The 24,713-nt window shown below is 42.6% G+C and overlaps 1 protein-coding gene across 2 annotated transcripts in view; it reads left to right on the plus strand.

The window, feature by feature from the left end:
• The window catches only part of lrig1 (leucine-rich repeats and immunoglobulin-like domains 1), a 76,152-nt gene that overhangs the window by 6,403 nt on the left and 45,036 nt on the right, over positions 1–24,713 (plus strand). For both annotated transcript variants that reach the window (XM_068051568.1, XM_068051570.1), the window contains exons 3-5: positions 3,591–3,734; positions 15,832–15,912; positions 23,294–23,365. In XM_068051568.1, the coding sequence (XP_067907669.1) occupies positions 3,591–3,734; positions 15,832–15,912; positions 23,294–23,365 (297 nt within the window). The remainder of the gene's footprint in view (positions 1–3,590; positions 3,735–15,831; positions 15,913–23,293; positions 23,366–24,713) is intronic.

The following is a 24,713-nucleotide window of genomic DNA, read 5'->3' on the forward strand; positions in this document are numbered from 1 at the left end:
AATTAACATAGTTTTGAATTTAAGACTGTTACTGCAGTTATATTGCAAAAATCAGGCTGCTTTGTCACGGAACTGTATTTTTTTCTCCTCCGTTTGATAGTGTACTTTTAACACTTTTAAAACAGTGTACCTTTAAGACAGAGAGGAGTTTTAGATTTCTGCGAACTGTGTGCCACAGCTGCATTTGTTGCCTAGGCAACTGCAGGAGAATGAGGAGGTCACATGATATAATCTTTCAATTTGACTATGTAAAAACCAGCTAAAACCAGTTTTGAGACACAGCTATAAAGTGTGCTTAGTGGAGGAAAGAGTTGTCTATTTCTCTCAGCAAAAATTCTACAATGAGCTACAGGCTGTGTTAATTGCCTAAGGAGGATAAAACGCCTTGGAGAGTCCATTTGTATGACTGGAGGTAGCAAAATTCCTTTTCTTTACTTCCAATGCAAGAAGTCTTTGTTTCAAGATTGAATCTCTCTTGACTGATTGATTGTGTTTTCTGGAGTTCGCAGTAACATTTCGACTGAGAGACTGTCGGTTTTAAAATCTGAGTGGACCCATTGCTATACTCCTTGTTTAAAGAACTGTTTGACGCCTGCTGCAGCCGAAGTACTTTGCCTATCTATTGAAGGACTGTTTCATCAAATCCACGTGGAGACTTCAAGTGGCATTTGATTATTCTTACACTAGGTTACCAGGATTGCCAGTGATTGCCAGAACTGGTGGACAGCCATAAAGGCGGGGCTAAAGTGTGGCGAGTTGAAGAGACTTAGCAGTTGGCAGGAAAAAAGACAGAAGCGCGAGGGGAGAGCCAACTGTCTAACAGCCCCGACAACCAATTTTATCTGCAGCACCTGTGGAAGAGTCTGTCACTCTAGAATTGGCCTTTATAGCCACTCCAGGCGCTGTTTCACAAACTGCTGACCACCTCCAGGCGCTTACCCATTGTCTCTCGAGACAAGGAGGCCAAAGAAGAAGCAGAAGGATACCTCAGCCATCAGGAACATAACCCATAAAGACTTATAATGCAGTTATTTATTTATTCTTAAGTAACAGCTAATTTTTAAAAAAGCATTTTTTTAAAACCGGTTAACCGTTGATTTTTGAGTGTGTGTGTGACTGGGGGGGAAGTTAGGTTAAAATAAGTTATAAGGTCTTTAGACATAGGTTTGTCTTAATAGTGTTTAAAATTTAGTTTTTTAATAAATAGTTAATTTGTTGTTGTCTAAAGAAACCTGGTTTGGTCTGTTTTATTCTGGGGGGGTTACCAGAGTATTTAATTTGGCTGTTTTTTGATTGTGTGGGAAAACTTTAATCATATGCTGCCACCTGTGGAGTGATGGGACTAAATGGACGGTGCATTGCTCCCGCCTCGATCGTAGCATTATGAAGTGGTTTCTGTTTTACATTGACAAAGAATACATTACAACTGCTGCCAGACTAGTGTCTTTTCTTTGGTTTGTTTATTTTTCGGTAGTCTTCCCTGCTTTGATTTTCCACTGGTTGCAATAGATCTGCAAATGTTAAGTTTTTAACTTTGAATTCAAGATCTGAATTTTAGAAATGAACTGAACATGAGCACAAAGGAAGATGGTTGTGGTTGTTGGAGGTCAATCACCTCAGTCCTAGGGCATCACTGCAGGAGTTCCTCAGGGTAGTGTTCTCAGCCCAGTCATCTTCAGCTGCTTCATCAATGACCTACCCTTCATCACAAGGTCAGAAGTGGGGATGTTTGCTGATGATTGCACAATGTTCAGCATCATTCGCGACTGCTCAGATACTGAAGCAGCCCGTGTGCAGATGCAGCAAGACCTGGACAACATCCAGGCTTGGGCTCATAAGTGGCGAGTAACATTCGTGCCACACAAGTGCCAGGCAATGACCATCTCCAACAAGAGAGAATCCAATCATCTCCCCTTGACATTCATTGGCATTACCATTGCTGAATCCCCCACTATCAACATCCTAGGGGTTACCATTGACCAGAAACTGAAGTGGACCAGCTACATAAATACTGTGGCTACAAGAGCAGGTCAGAGGCTGGGAATTCTGCGATGCCTGTCCACTATCTACAAGGCACAAGTCAGGATTGTGATGGAATACTCTCCACTTGCCTGGACAGATGCAGCTCCAGGAACACACAAGAAGCTCAACACCATCCAGGACAAAGCAGCCCGCTTGATAGGCACCCCATCCACTACCTTCAACATTCATTCCCTTCACCACCGATGCACAGTGGCAGCAGTGTGTACCATCTGCAAGATGCACTGCAGCAATTCACCAAGGCTCCTTCGACAGCACCTTCCAAACCCACAATCTGTACCACCGAGAAGGACAAGGACAGCAGATGCCTCATCTGGAAAGATTCCTGGTGGCAGCCAACTATTTGACTATTGGCGGCAGCGACGAGGCCTTGGTGCGGCCCCCCGCCGCCAAGCGGCAGAGACTTCATTGAAATATGGAAATTAGCCCAATTAACATTCAAATGAACTTACCTGCCACTGCTGGATGTCCCACGCCATGGATTGTATGGCCAACTCCAGTGGAGTTTCGAGGCGAGACACTGGTGGGGAGGGTGGAGGAATGAAACTATCAGGGCGGGGGGTGGTTGTGGGTATGATGGGAAGGTGTTGAGGGTCAAAGGTACTGAAGTTCGTGGGGGAAAAGTTCAGGATTTCAGAAAGTGTATTTTTTTGGGGGGAATAGGTCAATTTATGTGTTTAGGGCTTAGTGGGGTGGATGGGATAGGGGATTCAATGTTACATTAAACATTTATTAATGTTTTTAAGCTCACTGGCACCTCTAAATATTTAAATATATCCTGAAGGACATGAAACCCTTTATAAATGGCGCCTGCGCGGTGGCGCCAGATGTGGCAGCCACCCTTTATGTCATGGGAGGCAGAGTGTCCGCCCCTGCCATTTAAATGAGCCCCCGCGCGTAATATCGTGGGGGGTGTGCCGTGGCACTTCCGTGTCAGAAGGCCGCCGCCTTCACGGTATGCTGCCATGGAATGCAGCGCATTGATAAAATTCAGCCCTTAATCTCTATTCAATTAATCTGGTATCTTTATTACTGTCCTGGGAGCAAAGCTGGTTAAGACAGTGAATAGCTGAGCTATCGAGATCATGGTGAGAAGGTCCAAGTTCAATCCTTTTGTCTCTCTGCATTAGTTGATCTCAGCCAGGGGTAGTGGTAGGAATGCTATGTCTTCATCCATGATTTAGGGAGTTGCTGCTGCTGATCACTGTGCAGTAACTTTTTCTGGAAGTGCACAAATAAGGACAGGGTTGGGCTCTGGACTGATCCCACCCCTTGATTCAGTTGTTGCTGACTTATCACTACTATAGTTTGTGTAATATTGGTTATTTGAGTGAGTTACTGGAGGGTCAGAACACCTGTGGAATTGTATGGCAGCAAGGTATCAGCAAAGGGGAAGGGTAAAAATTGCTGTGGTGAGGGGGAGGTAAGGGTCAACGAGTACACATTTCTGTGTATAGGGAAAGTTGCTTCTGAATACCAAAGCTGCTATTAACTAATTATATTTTAGTTTAGTACTTTTTGTAAATCCTGTAGTTTTTGTGTTTTCTCAGGAATCTTTCTCACAATAACCTGATCAGGTTGGATGAGGGAAGCCTGACAGGGCTGAGTGGGCTCCAGATTCTCCGCTTAAGTCACAACACAATAAGTCATATTGCTGATGGGGCTTTTAAAGGACTTCAAACTCTGCGAGTATTGTAAGTATTGAAATCTGTTATGCGGTGAGGCATGAACAAGTTTGGTTTCCATGTGGATGATGATCATTTGTAACAATTGGCAACATATACTACTGTGACCTCTTTAAATGTAATATGCTTCAGGATTTGCAAATCTCGCTTATGTTTTCACACTTACAAATTAAGATTGTTATACTAAAATACAATAGCAGACCTTTATAGCATTCCACTGGAGTTTTTTTGTTCTTTCATGGGATGTGGGCATCGTTGGCAAGGCCAGCATTTGTTGCCTTCCCTAATTGCCCTTGACAACTGAATGGCTTGCTGAGCCATTTCAGAGGGTAGTTAAGAGTCAACCACATTGCTGTGGGTTTGGAATCACATACAGGCCAGACCAGGTAAGGATAGCAGATTTCCTTTCCTAAAGGGCATTAGTGAACCAGATGGGTTTTTACAACAATCGATGATCGTTTTATGGCACCATTACTGACACTAGCTTTCAATTCCAGATTTTTATTAATGAATTGAATTTAAATTCCACCAGCTTGACATTAGCCTGGGCCTCTGGATTACTAGTCCAGTGACATTACCACGACGCCACCATCTACCCGTTCAAATAAGACAATTGGTTAGTGCTCAGTTTATGTGGATGTAAATGATTCCGTAGTGTTTTCTTGAATAGTAGAGAATTTTCCCTGTGATCAGTTCAATATTCCGCCCTCAACCATTACCACTAAAACCAAATAAACCAGTCATTCATCTAATTTACTGGTTGCGGGATCCTGCTATGTACAAATTGGCTGCCAAATTTCCCTCACTAACATCCTGAGGTCATGAAAAGTGCTATATTGTGGGTCATCTGTTGCCATAAATTAACACATGACCACTTGATTCACTTCTTTGGGGTTTTATTAAACAGAGATTGAGTAAATGCAGTTAAGCCATAAATTATGCAGACCATGCATAAAATTGCAAGGATCTTGTGCTTTTCAGTGCTTGGGATCATAAATCTTGGGGGAGATGGTGGCATAGTGGTATTGTCACTGGACTAGTAACCCAGAGATCCAGGGTATTTCTCTGGGGACATGGGTTTGAATCCCACCACAGCAGAAGGTGGAATTTGAATTCAATTAATAAATCTGGAATTAAAAGCTAGTCTAATGATGGCCATGAAACCATTGTCGATTGTTGTAAAAACCCATCTGGTTCACTAATGTCTTTTAGGGAAGGAAATCTGTGGTCCTTATCTGGTTTGGCCTACACGTGACTCCAGACCCACAGCAATGTGGTTAACTCTTACATGCCCTCTGAAATGGCCTAGCAAGCCACTCAGTTGTTTCTAACTGCTACGAAGTCAATAAAACAGAATGAAACCGGACGGAACACCCGGCATCGATCTAGGCACCGGAAACGACAATGGCAAACCCAGCCCTGTCGACCCTGCAATGTCCTCCTTACGATCATCTGGGGGCTTGTGCCAAAGTTGGGAGAGCTGTCCCACAGACTAATCAAGCAACAGCCTGACATAGTCATACTCACGGAATCTTATCTTTCAGACAATGTCCCAGACACTGCCATCACCATGCCTGGGTATGTTCTGTCCCACCGGCAGGACAGACCCAGCAGCGGTGGCGGCACAGTGATATATAGTCGGGAGGGAGTTGCCCTGGGAGTCCTAAACATCGACTCTGGACCCCATGAAGTCTCCTGGCATCAGGTCAAACATGGACAAGGAAACTTCCTGCTGATTACCACCTACCGCCCTCCCTCAGCTGATGAATCAGAACTCTTCCATGCTGATCACCACTTAGAGGAAGCACTGAGGGTGGCAAGGGCACAGAATGTACTCTGGGTGAGGGACTTCAATGTCCATCACCAAGAGTGGCTCGGTAGCACCGCTACTGACCGAGCTGCCACACTGGGTATGCGGTAGGTAGTGAGGGAACCAACAAGAGGGAAAAACGTACTTGACCTCGTCCTCGCCAATCTGCCTGCCGCAGATGCTTCTGTCCATGACTGTATTGGTAGGAGTGACCACCGCACAATTAACCCTCCATTGTGTTGCGTGGCACTACCACTGTGCTAAATGGGCAAGATTTCAAACAGATCTAGCAATGCAAAACTGGGCATCCATGAGGCACTGTGGGCCATCAGCAGCAGCAGAATTGTACTCAGCCACAATCTGCAATCCACCCGGCATGTCCCCCACTCTACTATTAACATCAAGCCAGGAGACCGACACTGGTTCAATGAAGAGTGCAGGAGGGCATGCCAGGAGCAGCACCAGGCATACCTCAAAATGAAGTGTCAACCTGGTCAAGCGACAACACAGGACTACCTGCGTGCCAAACTGTGTAAGCAGCATGCAGTAGACAGAGCTAAGCGATCCTATAACTAACAGATCAGATCTAAGCTCTGCAGTCCTGCCACATCAAGCCGTGAATGGTGATGGACAATTAAATAATGAACTGGAGGAGGTGGCTCCACAAATATCCCCATCTTCAATGATGGTGGAGCCCAGCACATCAGTGCGAAAGATAAGGCCGAAGCATTTGCAACAATCTTCAGCCAGAAGTGCTGAGTGGATGATACATCTCTGCCTCCTTCTGAAGTCCCCAGCATCACAGATGCCAGACTTCAGCCAATTCGATTCACTCCGCGAGATATCAAGAAACGACTGAAGGCACTGGATACTGCAAAAGCAATAGATCCTGATATTCCGGCAATAGTACTGAAGACCTGTGCTCCAGAATCTGCCGCACCGCTAGCCAAGCTATTCCAGTACAGCTACAGTGGCTTCCACCCAGCAATATGGAAAATTTTCCAGGTATGTCCTGTACACAAAAAGCAGGACAAGTCCAACCCGGCCAATTACCACCCCATCAGTCTACTCTCAATCATCAGTAAAGTGATGGAAGGTGTCATCGACAGCGCTATCAAGCAGCACTTGCTTAGCAATAACCTGCTCAGTGACATTCAGTTTGGGCTCTGCCCGGGTCACTCAGCTCCTGACCTGATTACAGCCTTGGTTCAAACATATACAAAAGAGCTGAACGCAAGGTGAGGTGAGAGTGACTGCCCTTGACATCAGGGCAGCATTTGACTGAGTACGGCATCAAGGAGCCTGAGCAAAACTGAAGTCAATGGGAATCGGGGGGAAAACTCTCCACTGGTTGGAGTCATATCTAGCACAAAGGGAGATGGTTGTGGTTGTTGGAGGTCAATCATCTCAGCTCCAGGACATCACTGCAGGTGTTCCTCAGGATAGTGCCCTAGGCCCAACCATCTTCAGCTGCTTCAATGACCTTCCTTCAATCATAAGGTCAGAAGTGGGGATGCTGGCTGATGATTGCACGACGTTCAGCACCATTCGCGTCTCCTCAGATACTGAAGCAGTTCTTGTAGAAATGCAGCAAGACCTGGACAATATCCAGGCTTGGGCTGATAAGTGGCAAGTAACATTGTTTATGTGCAAATTGACTGCAGCATTTCCTACATTGCAACAGTGACTCGCTTAAAAAGTACTTAATTGGCTGTAAAGCGCTTTGGCTGGCATGAGGGTGCGAAAGGCACTATATAAATGCAAGTCTTTTCTGGAGTGAGCAAAAGTGAAAAATAATAATGAGGCTACTATGATTCTGTGTTTATCCCAATGAGTTAGATTCCTTAAATTTAAATGCTAATGCATTTTCCACGTTGCATAGATTCTTACACTGTAGCTCCTAATAATAGTACTAATAGTGGGAAGCCATCATTGGGATTTTATTAACTGGGGGGGAGGAGGGGGGGGAACAAAAAAAAAAAGTGCTGTCCAATCTTCTTTTTTGGAGTACGACTATGATATTGGTGCAAAAAACCTTGTTAAACTCTTGTCTGAAAAGCATTTGCTTAAAATCTGTTCAGCACCATTCGTGATTCCTCAGATACTGAAGCAGTCCATGTAGAAATGCAGCAAGACCTGGACAATATCCAGGCTTGGGCTGATAAGTGGCAAGTAACATTCGCGCCACACAAGTGCCAGGCAATGACTCGCTCCAACAAGAGAGAATCTAACCATCTCCCCTTGACATTCAACAGCATTACCATCGCTGAATCCCCCACTATCAATATCTTAGGGATTACCATTGACCAGAAACTGAACTGGAGTAGCCATATAAATACCGTGGCTACAAGAGCAGGTCAGAGGCTAGGAATCCTGAGGCGAGTAACTCACCTCCTGACTCCCCAAAGCCTGTCCACCATCTACAAGGCACAAGTTAGGAGTGTGATGGAATACTTTCCACTTGCCTGGATGGGTGCAGCTCCAACAACACTCAAGAAGCTCGACACCATCCAGGACAAAGCAGCCCGCTTGATTGGCACCCCATCTACAAACATTCACTCCCTCCACCACCGATGCACAGTGGCAGCAGTGTGTACCGTCTACAAGATGCACTGCAGCAATGCACCAAGGCTCCTTAGACAGCACCTTCCAAACCCGCGACTTCTACCAACTAGAACAAGGGCAGCAAATGCATGGGAACACCACCACCTGCAAGTTCCCCTTCAAGTCACATACCATCCTGACTTGGAACTATATCGCCGTTCCTTCACTGTCGCTGGGTCAAAATCCTGGAACTCCCTTCCTAACAGCACTGTGGGTATACCTACCCCAAATGGACTGCATCGGTTCAAGAAGGCAGCTCATCACCACCTTCTCAAGGGCAATTAGGCATGGGCAATAAATGCTGGCCTGGCCAGCGTTGCCCACATCCCATGAATGAATTAAAAAAAAGCTTATGAGCTTCAACTTCCAGCTCGTATTACTGGAATCTAATTTTTGAATTGGCTAGTAGTAGTGACTCCTGATCAGAAAATACCAGGTGAGCAATTTTTATTGCTCTCTAACTAGGAAGTATAAATTTATTGATAAATGTTCTCACCCTAGAACAACATGTTTTATTCATCTTTTTCTAAGTGACTGCAGTTGGCCTGTACCAGTGGCCTCTGCTAGTTCAAGATTGACCTGCTCTGTAAGAGACTCCACAAGGCAATGGCAGGGGACCTTATTTATGAATCATCTATGTCATTTTGATATATTTCCATTGCGCTTTGCTGTTCAGGAGCAACTGTTTCAGAATAGGAGCAAATAGGTGCATTCAAACCACGATCACTTTAAGAATGGGTTTGCTATACTTTAAGCTGGTTCAGTATCTTGTGTAAATATTATTTCCCAATGCACTATGCTGATCCTGAAATCTGAAAATGCAATGAACATTTACTCAGAATTTGAGAGGAGATGGATAAATATGGTAACAAATATAATAATGTGCAGATATGTCATCAGTTGAAAAATTGATGAACAGTTTTTAAATGCCAGCATTTACTATTGCTTCCATTTACCATTATGAGAGTGCATTAATTTCTACAAATATGGTGGCATTTACTTTTCTTGTGTATCCTTGGCTACCAGTGAAAGTTATTTTGTTGTCATCTTCAAAGCTGATTTGCAGAGTGGACAAGTATCTTTGCATGTCCCTAAACTTAGAATGTGGTGCTTTATAGTTAGTTTTGGATATCCTTCATGATTTGGAAAAATTCATTTTTTTGCAAAAATTCAGTCAGCAGCAAAATACAAGGAAAAATACCAGAAGTCTAAGAGTTCCTAACCTCCAGTCACCTATAACCAGTCACCTATAATATTGGCAGTAAATGTGAACAGACAAATATCATTAAATGTAATGGAAAATTATATACAATACTTTTTTTTACAGCTAGAAACCACTAGTGTGCGTTGTAAATGCAATTATTCAGTATTTCCAAAGTATGCTCGAAACATCCAATGATTAAAAATTAACAACTCAATCATAAAATTTAAAGAACAAATAGGAGTGTTTTTATTTTTCTCTTGAGACAGGAATGGTTTAATTGTTGGTATCTAAAAACTAACGTTGTATCTTAATGACTTGCTTTAGCTTTAGTTCTCGGGCAGCTGCCAAATCTTGTCTTTAGTCATGAGTTTGTCATGAGAAAGGAATTTGGAAAGGACCCATATAAGCACCAACTCTTCTCATCTACAACCAAAGCAAGCGATTCTTTTACTTTGAACTGCTTGCAGGAAGATGTCAGACAGAAGTTTACGTGGTCTTTCTTGAAACATTTTTGGTTTTCAGAGGGAGATTTTTGTTTCTATTTTGAATGACCAATAATAGCAGAGTGCTGAGGTTTTCTACTCCGATGCAGAGAATTCTAATTAAATAAAGCAGAGGCCCATAGGTTCCTGCACCTGGTGAAAGAGAAACGAGCATGCTTTAATTATGGTTCCATTGTTGCTGAGGATTGACGAGCCTTCAGTGGGTGTGAAACTGCTGAAATGCATAGCTATTCAAATAGAGGTCAAGCCTTGGGGCTTTCACATAGCAATGATTAACAAGTCAGCAGGCATTCAGGCCTAGCCAGCCAGAAAGAATAGGAAATTGCCACTGAAGCCTGGGAGAGAAAGGAAGTAAATACAAAAACAGCTCAAATCAATGGTTTTTCTAGTTTGAGAGAACATTTTTTCTTTCACTTCACCTTCCTTCATTCTTTTCAATTAAAAGAAAACATGCAATGAGCAGGGTATTGGCATTGTATAGAATACTGTGTCATAGTCAGTTTAAAACCATAAATTTAGAGAATGCATAGCCCCAGATAGAATACATACTTTCATTTTGAGAAGTGGGCTGGTCAAGCCTAGAATCAAATTCTGTATTTTGAAACTAAATTTTCAGTTAAATTTATTATATATGTTAATTTCAGGCACCTTCATATTAAATAGATTTTGTTTCAGTCTTTTAGTGGAACAGCATGTACTAAATTGAGGGGTTCAGGTCAGTACTAGTTTGTATGAATTTGATACACAAACTGAACAGATGTGTATTGACCCAGTAGATTCCTGTTTGCCTAGTATCAAAAATTGGAACTTCTTTTACTTTATTGCATTACTTTATACATTATTGATTGCTTCAGCTTTGTACCAGATGAACTGTTGATTTTTTTCAATACCAGCAAAATATTTGCGTAACTTTTAGTGTTGAAGCTCCATATGAACATCCGAGTTAGGAGCATAACTAGGCCATTCGGCCTCTCGAGCCTGCTCTGCCATTCAATAAGATCTTGGCTGATCTGTTTGTGTTTCAAATTCCACACTCCCATCTACCCCCATCACCCTTGATTCCCTTGCCTAACAAGAGTCTATCTACCTCTGACTTAAAAATATTCAATGACCCTGCCTCCACCATCTTTTGAGGCACAGTGTGCCAAAGTTGCACAACTCAGAAAAAATTTCTCCTAATCTCTGTCCTCAAAGGGCGACCCCTAATTTTAAAACCGCTCCTAGTTCTGGGCTGATCCACAAGAGGAAACATCCTCTCCACATCCACTTGTCAAGACTGTTCAGGGTCTTATAAACTTCTATCAAGTCTCCCCTCACTTTTCTGAACTCCAATGAAAACAAGCCCAGTCGGTTCAACCTATCCTCATAAGATAACCCACTCATTCCAGGTATCCTCTGAACTGCTTCCACATAATGATTGGGGGAAAAAAAAGTAACACAGTAATGTTTTGGGTAGAAGACTGTTGGACCATTTCACCTAGCCTTCCAAACCTCTTACCATGTTTCTTACTGATTCCGGAACTAACAGCCCCGAGTCTTATTTATTAGCAAGAATTTGTCCAGTCCTGTTCTTTTCTAAAACCTGCCTTAATTTTGCATTCTGGCAATCTGATACACACACACGCACTCTTACTGAAAAATTATTCCCTCAATTTCCTGTGTTTCTTTGATATCCTTAACTTCGAATTGTGTCCGTAGTCCTACAGCCGTGCTTGACAGTTTAAAAAAAAAATTCTGGATCTATAATAATACCCTTGAAGAGCAGTTTTTTAAAGACTCTATGGAATCTCTCCTCATCATCCTTTCATTTATGAGAGCAGATGTTGGATAATTCAGCTCCTATAGCGGCACAGTGGCGCAGTGGTTAGCACCGCAGCCTCATGGCTCCAGCGACCCGGGTTCAATTCTGGGTACTGCCTGTGTGGAGTTTGCAAGTTCTCCCTGTGTCTGCGTGGGTTTCCTCCGGGTGCTCCGGTTTCCTCCCACAGCCAAAAGACTTGCAGGTTGATAGGTAAATTGGCCATTATAAATTGCCCCTAGTATAGGTAGGTGGTAGGGGAATATAGGGACAGGTGAGGATGTGGTAGGAATATGGGATTAGTGTAGGATTAGTATAAATGGGTGGTTAATGGTCGGCACAGACTCGGTGGGCCGAAGGGCCTGTTTCAGTGCTGTATCTCTTTAAAAAAAAAACTATAAACTGATTCTAAACTCATAACTTAAATGCTTTGTATATTTTTCTTTGTCTTTCCAAATGCCACTGGTAGCAATGATTTTGACTTGCTTTCCTGTTGCTATAAACTGATACTAGTGAAATGCCAGTTACTACCCATCACCTTTCTACTCCAACTCTTACTAGGATTATTTTGAAGTTGTAGGCTATGTGGGGAACTACTTCAATCAAAATGAAATTTATTTGGAAATAGTGGCAAAACACTGCGTTCCTCAAAGGATTAATTACAAAATGACATGCCTTATTTGACAGTTATCCAATTCGCTAATAAATTATCTCTCTATTGGTACTTAATTAATGGCAGTGGTTTGTATATTTATAACCTGAATAGGGAAGGATAATAACCTCAAACAACTTAAACATTTGTCTACTCCAGCACTGCTTTTGAGACCACTTTACAAAAGAAACACGTAGGTTAAAGCTTGCTGAGAATGCCTAAGGGTTTGAAATCCTCAATAAATATTGTACTATTCCAGTGAAAGGTTGCTCGGTACTGTGAAATATCTTGTTAGATATTATTTTAAGATTTTGCCTTTTTCACTAATTTCCTCAAATTCAGAATCATTCAAGTTTGCCTGATTATCATGAAAATATAATTGATTTCTTATATGTATGTACCTCTGCAGTATTTATTTGTATTATTCTGTGTTGAGGAAAGTGGGCCAGTCAAACATACAAGTGAAGGGAAAAGATATAAAACATCTGCCATCACATGCTTTCTGCCTCCTGTATGGACATGAGACTAATTTGAGAAAAGTCCATTAGTTTTTCTTAGTCCCAGGCAAGGTTCTTGAAACCTTCAATTCTCGAAGGTAACTTAGAGATTCTGAACTTGGAAATCTTGAACTTTAAAACTCTTTTAAACATACTGATGTGGATTCCAAAGTAATATATGCACTACTGATATAGGGAAAATTCCTCCACGAGTGAAGAACTTTGTATGCCAAGGCAGAAATCTCAGAAATTAGTTGCTTGTGACAGGATGGTGTACCTAACACACACATTGTGTGATATTTCATATCAGGTGCCCCGGCAATATTTTCAATGAGAAAGCATACAGCTTCCCGGCTGGGGCAAATTTCTGTGGGATTAATGCATTTCCACTGACATATTTGAATTTGGAAACTAAACCACTTCAAATTTTCACTGAGTGTCTCCTCCAAAGATATTCACAATTATACAATTGCTGTGAATCATCAGAATTCATCTTTTGTGAAAAGAAATCCCTGTTCTGGCAATAGGTTGAAGAAATGGAATCATGACTCTAGAAACATGAGCAATACTTAAAAACTGCAGGAGGAATGGCCCATAGGGGTAGCAAGTTTTCTTCCCAAGTCACTCTAAAGAAGAAATTAATGCAGTAGGGAAATTCCTAACCATCCCGAATTCTATGCCATAACAGCCTAGCCATGACTATCATTTGCTCCTGTTCTTGGTTTTAGGAAGTAATTTTGCACCTTTTGTAGGCATGAGATGACATTATATTGTTAATCATAGGAAATCCAAAATGAATCCTGTGGATCAAATTTTCGCTACTACTTAATGGGTCTTCAAGGTCTCAAAACTAGATGTATTAAACCGTGATGTTTGTATAGGGCTTGTTTCCATACTTTAGTGTATCAAAATGATACGTTATTCTGTTCAGGTATTCACACCATCCTTTAAGGGATTTAAAAGGTACATATCCTGTTTTGAAATCCTCATACATGACCAAGAACAAGTTTGTTGACTGGAAATGAAATCCTTTAAATAATGATGTGACTCTTGTTGGCATTGATAATGTTGTGTAACAGCTCCATGTGGTGGGAGAGGAGATAAAGGCGAATAATGAACAGCGTTCACTGTTCATTACGCTTGCAGCTGCCCACAAACTTTTCATGTGCTTTTGAGTAGCAATTAACTTGTCATTAGATATCTGAAACAGCATAGCGCTCTCTAAAGGGGATTTGGAACCTATTCGAACAAGGCAAGCAACAGCATGTCTATTCAACCAGTCAGATTGAAGGTTCCTGACTGGGCTGGATTTTTGTACCAGAATCCCGATCCTGATGGGTGAATTCTGGGTCGGGAACCGGAGATGCCAGCAGCTGGACCCTGGAAGTGAATTTGGAAGTGGTGGCCAGTTAAATGGTGGGGTGGTGCGGGGGAGGGGAGGTTTTCCCAGTGAGATGGAGTGTTGCTCCCCCCCCCAATCGGCTGCCTCCATCCCTTGGCTGTGTTTTAACCTCATAGGGCCCACATGCTGACTGGAAATTCCAATCGTCCGAGTGGCCTTAAATAGGCCCTTTAGGTGGCCTAATTGGCTACCTGCCACTGCGGGCGGGTAGCTGTCATCCCTCGATCCAGCCTGTTCCAAAATGGCCTAGAGGCGGGAACATGTCAGCAAACCGGCACACCGGCTAGTAGCGGAAGTTGCTGGCCTGCTCGCCTCCAGTCCTGCCTCCACAGCTGAATGAAAATACGGGCCATTGAGTCTAAACCGGGAAGTGTAAGTTAGAATATTTATTCAATATAAAATCATGTACAAAATGAGAAATGGGGAAAGAAAGATGGAGATGAAAGACAAAGTAAAACTAAGATTTTTAAAAAAATCTCCCAGCAGTGACTAAAATCTGTACTTGAAAAAGTTAATTTTTAAAGCCAGAGGTTGTTTAGTAGTAATTAAGACTTATTACACTGTTTAAAAATCTGCTTACACTTGAATGGACAGGTCCAAACATTTTTCTGGTGTGGTTAGTGGGTCTCTACTGGGTAAAAACTGCAACTTTGCGCCCTTGCATGTATTTCAAAGTCAAGACTATCAGCAAGGTACTGGTACAGTGTAGCTTGTGGAGGAGAAGGGTAAATTGGATAGAAACTGTCGCACGTGTGTGGATGCCAGAAGTTGCTGTCTAGGCTAATGAGGGAGAATATTTGAGGTGTGTTCAAGAAAATTTTGCTTTCCCTACTGAAGCTCTTTTTCAAAAAGGTAATCCCCACCCCCACTGCATGGCTTTTTTGGCTAAACTAAACATAATGCATCAGAGAGCAGTGGGGAAACTAAACTAACTATCTCTTACTGTTCATTATATTCCACGATACAGAAAAGTACATCTTGTAGATGCATTGTCCTTCAAAATCTTGGTGCTTTAAATAGCACCTTCGGTCTGCAACTGAAAATAAGAGCCTGAAGCAGGAATAACTGAGAAAATGTAGATTGTCACCACCTCATACTAATATTTATAAAGCCTTGTCAGTGTTATGGTAGTATACGCATTAGCGCTACACCATTCCCTTTTCAACAAATTGCTTGGCCACTTTGATTTACTGTGATCGCCAAATCAGTGAGTCCTATATATAGTTTTGTTTGGAATATGAAGTGAAATAGTCAATAAAAGCCATAGGTACAATAACTTTTTTTAAAAAAAAAGAAAAAATTGTATTCTACAGAAATTCAAAAAATGTGTTGGGTAAATTTTAGTAGTTTCTTAACAGTCCTACTTAAATTCCAAGGTAATGGCTGCTTCATTTTGCAGAAAGTGCCAGTTCAAAGAATAGTGACGGTTTCCTGGGAATAAGATTGGCAGTTTTAAAAGGACTCTGTTGGATAAGATTTTTGCATTGTTACTGAAAAACTTCATAGATTTTTTTTGTGTGCGTGTGTAATGCAGTGAACTAAAGCAGTACTTTTCTCCCCCTTCTCTTTACCTTTCCTAATGTAAATGAGTGAGACTGGAAAATTGATTGCACTTTCTTATTTTCCTTCCCTCCAGGGAACTGGACAATAATGAAATCTCGGGGATAATAGAAGATACAAATGGGGCCTTTGCTGGCTTGGATAGTCTTAGCAAGCTGTGAGTATCTCATCTTTTGAAGTCAGCCAAACTGCATGCATAAAAACGTTATTCTTTTACAACCATTGTTCTTGTGCTTGAGCTCTGAATAGGAACTTTGGGAATTAGGCTTATCTTTATGCAGGGTTCAAGAAAGTGATTAGATGCAATGGCTTCTAATTAGCTGTTCAATTCAGAAGATGTGACATGCTATACTTCAATTCTATAAATATATGAACACTTTCGAAGTTGTAGAATCCAGGAAATTAAGTACACCTCCAGATATTCATGACACATCAGTTTAAAGAACCCACATTTTACACACACATTATTTTATTCTGTTGTTAACTGTGGGAAAGGCTTTAAAAAGAATATGGGGAGGTGAGGAACAAAGACAAGTGAGAATCTTCTTTAATTATGCTGAGGTTGAGTTTTATTTTTGCCTTTATATTGGAGTATTAATGTCCCCTTAAAACTGGCCACACGCAACTAAATTTTATTCAGTGCGTGGTCCCTTTTTAATTTATTTATGCAGTTGCCCATGCGCTGTATTTAATCACCATACAAGACTTGTGTGATACCATCCAAATTGCTGTGCAGCTTAGCGGGAACATTGGTGTTAATACTCCATACTGATAACAATTGTAAGTGTGGCACGAAATTCTAGTATATAACTGTCATCGAGATCAAGATGGTGATGCACTGGATTAGCATTTTTGCCTACCGGAGAACAAGAGGCCAAGGGAAAAGCGCTGCAATCCGTCATGAAATTATGACATCACCTGTACAATGACAGCAGCTTATCTCTGTATAGCACCTTTGATGCAGTAAAATGTTTCAATGGAGCATTATCTAACAAGATTTGACACTAAGACGTATGAGATATTAAGGCAGATGACCAAAGGCTGGGTCAAAGGAGGAAAGAGAGGAATGGAAGCGGACAAGTTTAGACAAGGGATTCCAGAGCTTGGGACCCTGACAGCTGAAGGCACAGCTGTCAGTGGTGGAGTGATTCAAATCAGGGATGTGCAAGAGACCAGAATTGGAGGAGTGCAGGTATCTTGCAGGGTTGTAGGGCTGGAGGACATTACAGAGTGAGGGATTGACAAGGCCATGGAGGGATTTGAAACCAAGGATGAGAATTTTAAAATCGCTGCTTAACTGGAAGCCAATGTAGGTCAGCATTTAAACGGATCATCCTCTGCCATTTCCGTCACCTCCAGCGTGATTTCATCACCAAAAACATCTTCCTCTCCCCTCCTTTTTCAGCATTCCGAAGGAACAGTTCCCTCCACGACACTGTGGTCCACTCTTCACTCATCCCCAACGCCCTCTCCCCTTTCCATGGAACCTTTCCATGCAAGCGCAGGAGATTCAACACCTATCCCTTTACCTCTTCCCTTCCCACCATCCAAGGTCCCAAACAGTACTTCCAAGTTAAACAGCAATTTACATGTACTACTTTCAATTTAGTCTGATTTATTTGCTGCTTATAATATGGTGAGACCAAGCGCAGATTGGATGACCGCTTTGTGGAACACCTCTGTTCAGTCCGCAAGCATGACCCCGTGCTGTCGGTCGCCTGTTATTTTAATTCTCCACCTTGCTCTCACTGTAAGCTCAAGAATCAGCACCTCATTTTTGTTTAGGCACTTTACAGCCTACCGAGCAGCCTCTGCAAAATAAATTCAGACCGTAATCTCTGCCCCTGTTCTGATTCCTTTTCTTTGCATGATTTGGTTTTTCTCTTGATTTTGCTTTCAGTTGGCAGCACACCAGTTTCTGGCATATCTCTTTTGTTTCTTTTCTTGCCCCATCGCCACTCCCTTTGACCTGCGCGACTAACTCTTTTTATCATTCAGTCTCTCCTGTCTTCTGCCCTATCACAGATCTTCCTTTTTGTTCTTTTTCCCACCCTCCTCCATTTCACCTGCTTAAAACCTATTGCATTTATAACTTTCCCCAGTTCTGATGAAAGGACTTAGACCTGAAATGTTAACTCTGTTTCCTTCTCCACAGATGCTGGCAGACTTCGAGTATTTCCAGCATTTGCTGTCTTTATAATCTGTTCAAGGACCTTGGAGAGGAAAGGGAGTCTCTGGGTACGGTGGCGTAGTGGTAGTGTCGCTGAACTAGTAATTAGAGGCCCCAGGCTAATGCGCTGGAGACATGGATTCAGATCCTACCACGGCAGCTGGTGGAATTTAAATTCAAGAAAGCTAGTCACAGTAATGGGGCCATGAAACTATCATCGATTGTTGTAAATACGCACCTGGTTTACTTTAGGGAAGGAAATCAGCTGCCCTTACCTGGTCAGACCTACGTGTGACTCCAGACCCATAGGGTTGACTCTGAAGTGGCCTAATATGCCACTCAGTTGTTAAGGGCAATTGGGGATGGGCAACAAAGCTGGCCTTGCCAATGATTCCCACATCCCAGGAAAGAATTTTTTTTTTAAATTGCTCAGCAGAGCACATATATAGGGGTCTGGACAGAGTAGATAGGGAGAAACTGTTCACACTCATGAAGGGTTCGAGACAAGAGGGCACAGATTTAAAGTAATTGGCAAAAGAAGCAAAAACGACATGAGGAAAAACTTTTTCACGCAGCGAGTGGTTAAGGTCTGGAATGGGCTGCCTGAGTGTGGTGCTGGAATGTTCAGTTGAGGCATTCAAAAGGGAATTAGACTGTTATCTGAAAAGGAAGAATGTGCGGTTACGGGGAGAAGGCAGGGGAATGGCACTAGATTAATTTGTTATTCATGCTTGGGATGTGGGCATCGCTGGCTATGCCAGCATTTATTACCCATCCCGAATTGCCCTTGAGAAGGTGGTGATGAGCCGCCGCCTTGAACCACTGCAGTCCATGTGGAGTAGGTACAGCCACAGTGCTGTTAGTAAGGGAGTTCCAGGATTGTGACAGAACAACAGTGATGGCACTGTTGAAGACACCTTCCATCACTTTACTGATGATTGAGAGTAGACTGATGGGGTGGTAATTGACCGTGTTGAATTTGTCCTGCCTTTTGTGCACAGGACATACCTGGGCAATTTTCCACATTGCAGGGTAGATGTCAGTGTTGTAGCTGTACTGGAACAACTTGGCTAGGGGCACAGCAAGTTCTGGAGCTCAGGTCTTCAATGCTGTTGCTAGAATGTTGTCAGAGCCCATAGCCTTTGCAGTATCCAGTACCTTCAGTCATTTCTTGATATCATGTGGAGTGAATCTCAAATTGGCTGAAGACTGGCAACTATGATACTGGGGACTTTAGGAGGAGGCTGAGATGGATCATCCACTCTGCACTTTTGGCTGAAGATTGTGGCCAATGCTTCAGCCTCATCTTTTGCACTGATATTGCTCATTCGGGAAGCCAGTGCAGACACTATGGGCTCAATGGCCGTCTCCTGTATCATAATGATTCTGTGATTATGGGAGGTTGGGGAATTGGCAGTAGTTTCTGAGGACTAAGGGGTCAAGGGTTCATTTTTTTTTTTGAGGAGGGGATGATGATGCCAGATTTGAAGGAGAGTAGGATAGTGCCTGAGGAGAGAGAACCATTTAGAATACCAGCTCAGATGGGAGCCAGGACGGGAAGTTGGATGGTCAGCAGTTTTGTCGAATAGGGTCAGGGGAACAGGAGATGGATGCTTTGGACAAGATGAACTCGGACAGGACCATGAGGGGAGATGGGAGAGAAACTAGAGAAATATGCAAATTCAGGCCTGGGACAGAGGGAACCTTGGGGGCAGTTTGGCCTGGTGGACTGTGAGGTGACAGAGGCAGCTGATCAGATGATTTCAATCTTAATGACAAAGAAGTGCATAAGCTCCTTGCACCTTTGGAGGTGAGGGTGGATGAGGCAGGGGAGAGGAGTTTAAGATGATGATTTGAAGTGGAGAAAAGAAGTCATGTGTTATCTTTGCATTTCAGGATTCCATCATGCCATGATCCTGGAATAGTGGTCAGTTAAGACATTCCATGAAAGTATTGTCAATTGTATGCACTTACTGGTACAAGTCAGAGTCTAGTTCTACTCCCATGTATGACTTTTCCGATGTATTTGGAAATCAATCTTATAAGCTATGGTACCCTTTCATACTGAGACCATCATGACCATTTACATGAAACTGAAATTCTGTGTGTACTACATTACAGTTCCCCGTCCTGTTTTTTCCAATGGAAAACCATAGCTTTTTGGCTCCCAACCTAAACTCCCTTATCACTCATTCCATTACCTTCTCTAGCAACTTCAATAAACCGTGCATCCTGTTCAGTCTAATGCTTGAAACCCTACCTCACCACAAGACTGCCTACTTGCTTCACAGCAATGCCCCCGCCTTTGATTTTACCTCTCCACTGCCACCACCCCCAACAAACTCCATGAGGTCCCTGCTTGCCCCCCCCCCCCCCCCCGATGGAAACATGGATTTTTGTCACAATCTCCTGCAAGCAAAATCAAGGCTTTAGTGATGTGATGAAAAGTTCAATTTCATATTTAGAGATTTTTGAAAATGCAGGTGCCTGCTGCAGCATTCACTCCATAGGTCAATGGAATGATGATGAAATATTTGCATGCATCCTAATGAAGTTTATAAATGCAAGTTCATTCTTTGCTGTTTATTGTTTTGCATTGCTAAACCTTGTGGTGTTATGCTTATAGTGATTTTAAAAGATTAGTATGATTTTACTGTTTTAAAGATGATAGTACATGGCATTAGATATTTGTGCTTGGGAGCAGCACTGGTAGACTTCAATTTTTGAAAAGTTTTCCTCATCCCTCCTGTGCGAAAAGTTACTGATGCATGATGAAATGCAGCTCTATGGGTGGCACTGGCCCAAATGGATTTTTTTTTACAACTTTTCCATGTGCCAGTTCTGGCATTCTAGAGCTTTATGTAACCTGCTGGCTGGAGTCATACCTAGCATAATGGAAGATGGTTGCGGTTGTTGGAGGCGATCAACTCAGTCCCACGACATTGCTCTGAGGAACTCCTGTAGCAATTTACTCGTCCCAACCATCTTTCAGCTGCTTTGTCAATGGCCTTCCCTTCATCATAAAGTCAGAAGTGGGGCTGTTTGCTGATGAATGCAGTGTTCAGTTCCATTAGCAAGACCTGAACAACGTTCAGCTTGGGCTGATAAGTGGCAAGTAACATTCGCACCACACAAGTGCCAGGCAATAACCATCTCCAACAAGAGAGAATCTAACCTTCGCCCCTTGACATTCAACGGCATTACCTTCGCTGAATCCCCCACTGTTAACATTCTGGTGGAGGCCATCATTGACCAGAAGCTTAACTACACCAGCCACATAAATGTGGCTGTAAGAGTAAGCCAGAGGCTAGGAATATTGCACAGAGTAACGTACCTCATCATTCCCTAAAGCATGCCCACTGTCTTCGAGGCACAAGACAGGAGTGTGATTGAATAATCCCCACTTGCCTGGATGTGTGCAGCTCCAACAGCACTCAAGCTCTACCATCCAGGACAAAGCTGCCTGCTTGATTAACACCCCACCAACCACTTCAAACACTCACTCCCTCCACGACTGATGTACCTTGGCAGCAGGGTGTATCATTTACCAAGATGCACTGCAGCAACTCGCCACAGCTCCGTTGACAGCACCTTCCAAACCTGTGACCTCTGCCACCTAGAAGAACAAGGGCAAAAGGCACATGGTAACATCAGCTGTAAGTTCCCCTCCAAGTCACACACCATCTTGCTGTGGAACTGTATCGCTGTTCCTTCATTATCGCTGGGTCAAAAACCTAGAATTCCCTCCCTAACAGCACTGTGGGTGTACCTGCACCACATGGACTGCAGCAGTTCAGGCAGGCTCACCACCACCTTCTTGAGGGCACTTTGGGATGGGCAATAAATGCTGTCTTGTCAGTGCCGACCATGTCCCATTAACGAATTTTAGAAAACTACCTCACCTATTGGCATGCATGTGCTTTCTAGGAGGGTTCATTGGTTACCACTCTGGAATGGATAAACTGGCAGATTTTTTTTAAAGAAAGCTTCCCTCCAGGGCCTAGGGTACTCTGGCTGCAAATTCTCACACCCTTGGCATGATCCTACTTAAATCAGCCAACCTTAGTATTTTTCTGTCTGGGTGGCTCAGCTCCACACTTAGCGGCAAAATTACCTGACCCAATGAAGCAACTTTGAGATGTTTGCTAAAAGTCCGGAAGAGAGAAAGAACCTTTCACTGAATTGCGAATTAAATACATGTGAACTAAGCATATCAGCAGTCAGAGGGCTGAATGCTGCGAGCTTCAAGAATGGTGCGGCACACGCGTGAGTTGCGCGAAATATTGCAGTGGCTCATTTGCATGGAGGGGGTGGAACACCCGCCCCCGCAGACTTAGAGGGGGCGGGTGTTCTGTCCCCAGCAATGACATCCAGCGCCACAGTTCAGGCGCCAGCGCCATTTTTTAAAGACTTCAAGCCCTTCAGGTCCATTTAAATTTTTAAAGGTACAGGTCTTTAAAAAAAGGTCAGCTCTAGATCCTGACCTTCACCCCCACCCCAAACTTTCTTCACTTTAATCTTCAACCCTTTCCCACCATCCCCTCAGCCAATAATAGCAAAAGTTTTCCCCACTCCCTCTGTTTCCCCTCCCACCGCCCTGAAAACTTCACTCCTTGCCCCTCCCCACCAGTGTTCCGCCTTGGATCTCTGAATGGAAATCCGAAGGCGCGGGAGTTCCACCACCTGCTTGGAATATTGAAGCTAGACGGCCGTCGTGTCAAGGTAGGTCTTTATTCATGTAATTTAAATAAATAAAAATATTTTAATTGGGTTCCCAGCATCGAAACCTGTGGCGGGCCTCTCCTGGAAGTATTTTCCGGCCCCAGCCACCCCCCCGTCACGACTCCTGACATCGGGGTTGGTAAAATCCAGTCCACGCTGTCTAAAACAGTTCCAAGGCAAAAGTCTAACTTTGTTTGAACAGTTTACAGGATAGTTAGCATATGAGGTTAGTATTTCTAGAGTGTTTCAGAAAGGCACGCAAGGGCAGGAAGTAAAAGCAAGTGGATTTGGCTGGAGGGCTTTGGAACTATTATAAGCATTCTGTCCAGTGTAATGCTGGAGGCCGCAGCTGTCGGTATAGTCAATCTTGCTGATTATTTGCTCCTGATGACTGGACAGATTTTTTTTACTTTGGCAACTGATATTTTTTGGTACTTGGATCCTAATGTGGTCCACATGACTTTGTCTGATTGCAATTCATGAATTCTTTAGATTTTTGTTTCAAAGCAGAGTCCAGTACTAAATTTGCATTTTAATATGGGAACAGTTCAGATTTCCTGCTGCTCTTATAGTTTATCTGATATTGCTGAACTAATTGTGCTTATTCTTTTTCCATTTATCTGCTGTATGCATTTGTAAACTGCAGAACACTGTTTGGAAACAAGATCAAATCTATAGCCAAAAAAGCATTCATAGGACTGGAGGCCCTTGAACACCTGTGAGTATCCCACAATACACTAGTTAGCAGTCTGCCAAGAGTGGCTGCCTTAGACTGCGAGCAATTTAATAGCTTCTTTGTAAACTGAGAAGAAGTTGCACTTGCAGAGGCCATCTGCTTCCTCCTTCTTATAGTCTGTTTAAACATTAGCCCTATTTTTATTTTGCCCTTAAGACATTAAAGGAAAATCCCAGGCTCCAAATAACTTTCAATTTAATACACACCACCTCCCCCATCAATATCTATCTCTCTTGCTAATCCAATTTCATAATTTTTATTTGGAAGAAAAAAACATTCCAAAATGGGATATTTTCCTGCTAATTGCCAATGACACCTGAGAAATCCTTGGTAGTCTGGCCAGACTGCTTGCTATTGCCATCTTGAATAGAAGATAAACCAGAACTGTTCCTGTGGAGAAGTACTTTGAAAATAGTTTAATTCAAATATTTATATACTAGTGACTCAAAGCTGTATTCCCCACAATTTGTATTGCGTTTACTCAAAATTTTAGAGTCAAGCTCAATAGGAAATATTAGTATCAAGACTTAAAACTGGCTACTGTATTTAATCTCCAGTATTTCTGATTTTTTTTTTTGTTGACTTGGGAGATTTGCTTAGTGTGTTGGGTCAAGTAAGTTTGATTTTAAAAAAAATTGTACAGAAATGAAAATTTTGCACACAATTGAAATGCTTCCTCCCTCGTTTTTAACATTTCCATTAAATTATATAAAATTGGTGATGGGACATTCTATGTTGTTGTGGGAGCATTTTGGGACCTAGGTTTTTCCTGTAAGAGTTGATCATGTCATGTCTAATGAGGTTTTTGCAGTGAAGTGCAATGCTTATTTGTTGCAAACTAATAATGCAAGTCAGGAAAGGACTTGCATTTATATTGTTTTTCACAACCTCAACATCCCGAAAAGCATTACAGTCAATTAAGGACCTTTTGAAGTGTAGTCACTTTGGTAATGTAGGGTAGCACACTAGCCAATTTACACACAGCAAGGTCCCCCAATGAGATGATGAGCAGATAATCTATTTTAGTGATGTTGATTGATGGATAAATATTGGCCTGCACATCAGGAGAACTCCCATACTCCTTCTCAAATAGTGCCATGGGGTTTTTTTTTAATACCTGCCCAAGAGGGCTAGGTTTTAATGTCTCATCTGAAAGAGGGTAGCTCCAATAGTTTGACACTGCCTCTACTGCACTGGAGTGTCAGCTTAGATTTAGTACTCAAGTCTCTGGAATGGGGTGTCAACCCACAACTTCTGATTCAGGCAAGAGTGCTACCACTGAGTCAAGGCTGACACCTAGGTTGTCAGTGGTTAAATGGGTTCTACATTG

Source organism: Heterodontus francisci, chromosome 19, assembly GCF_036365525.1.
Source record: "Heterodontus francisci isolate sHetFra1 chromosome 19, sHetFra1.hap1, whole genome shotgun sequence".
Taxonomy (NCBI): Eukaryota; Metazoa; Chordata; class Chondrichthyes; order Heterodontiformes; family Heterodontidae; genus Heterodontus; species Heterodontus francisci.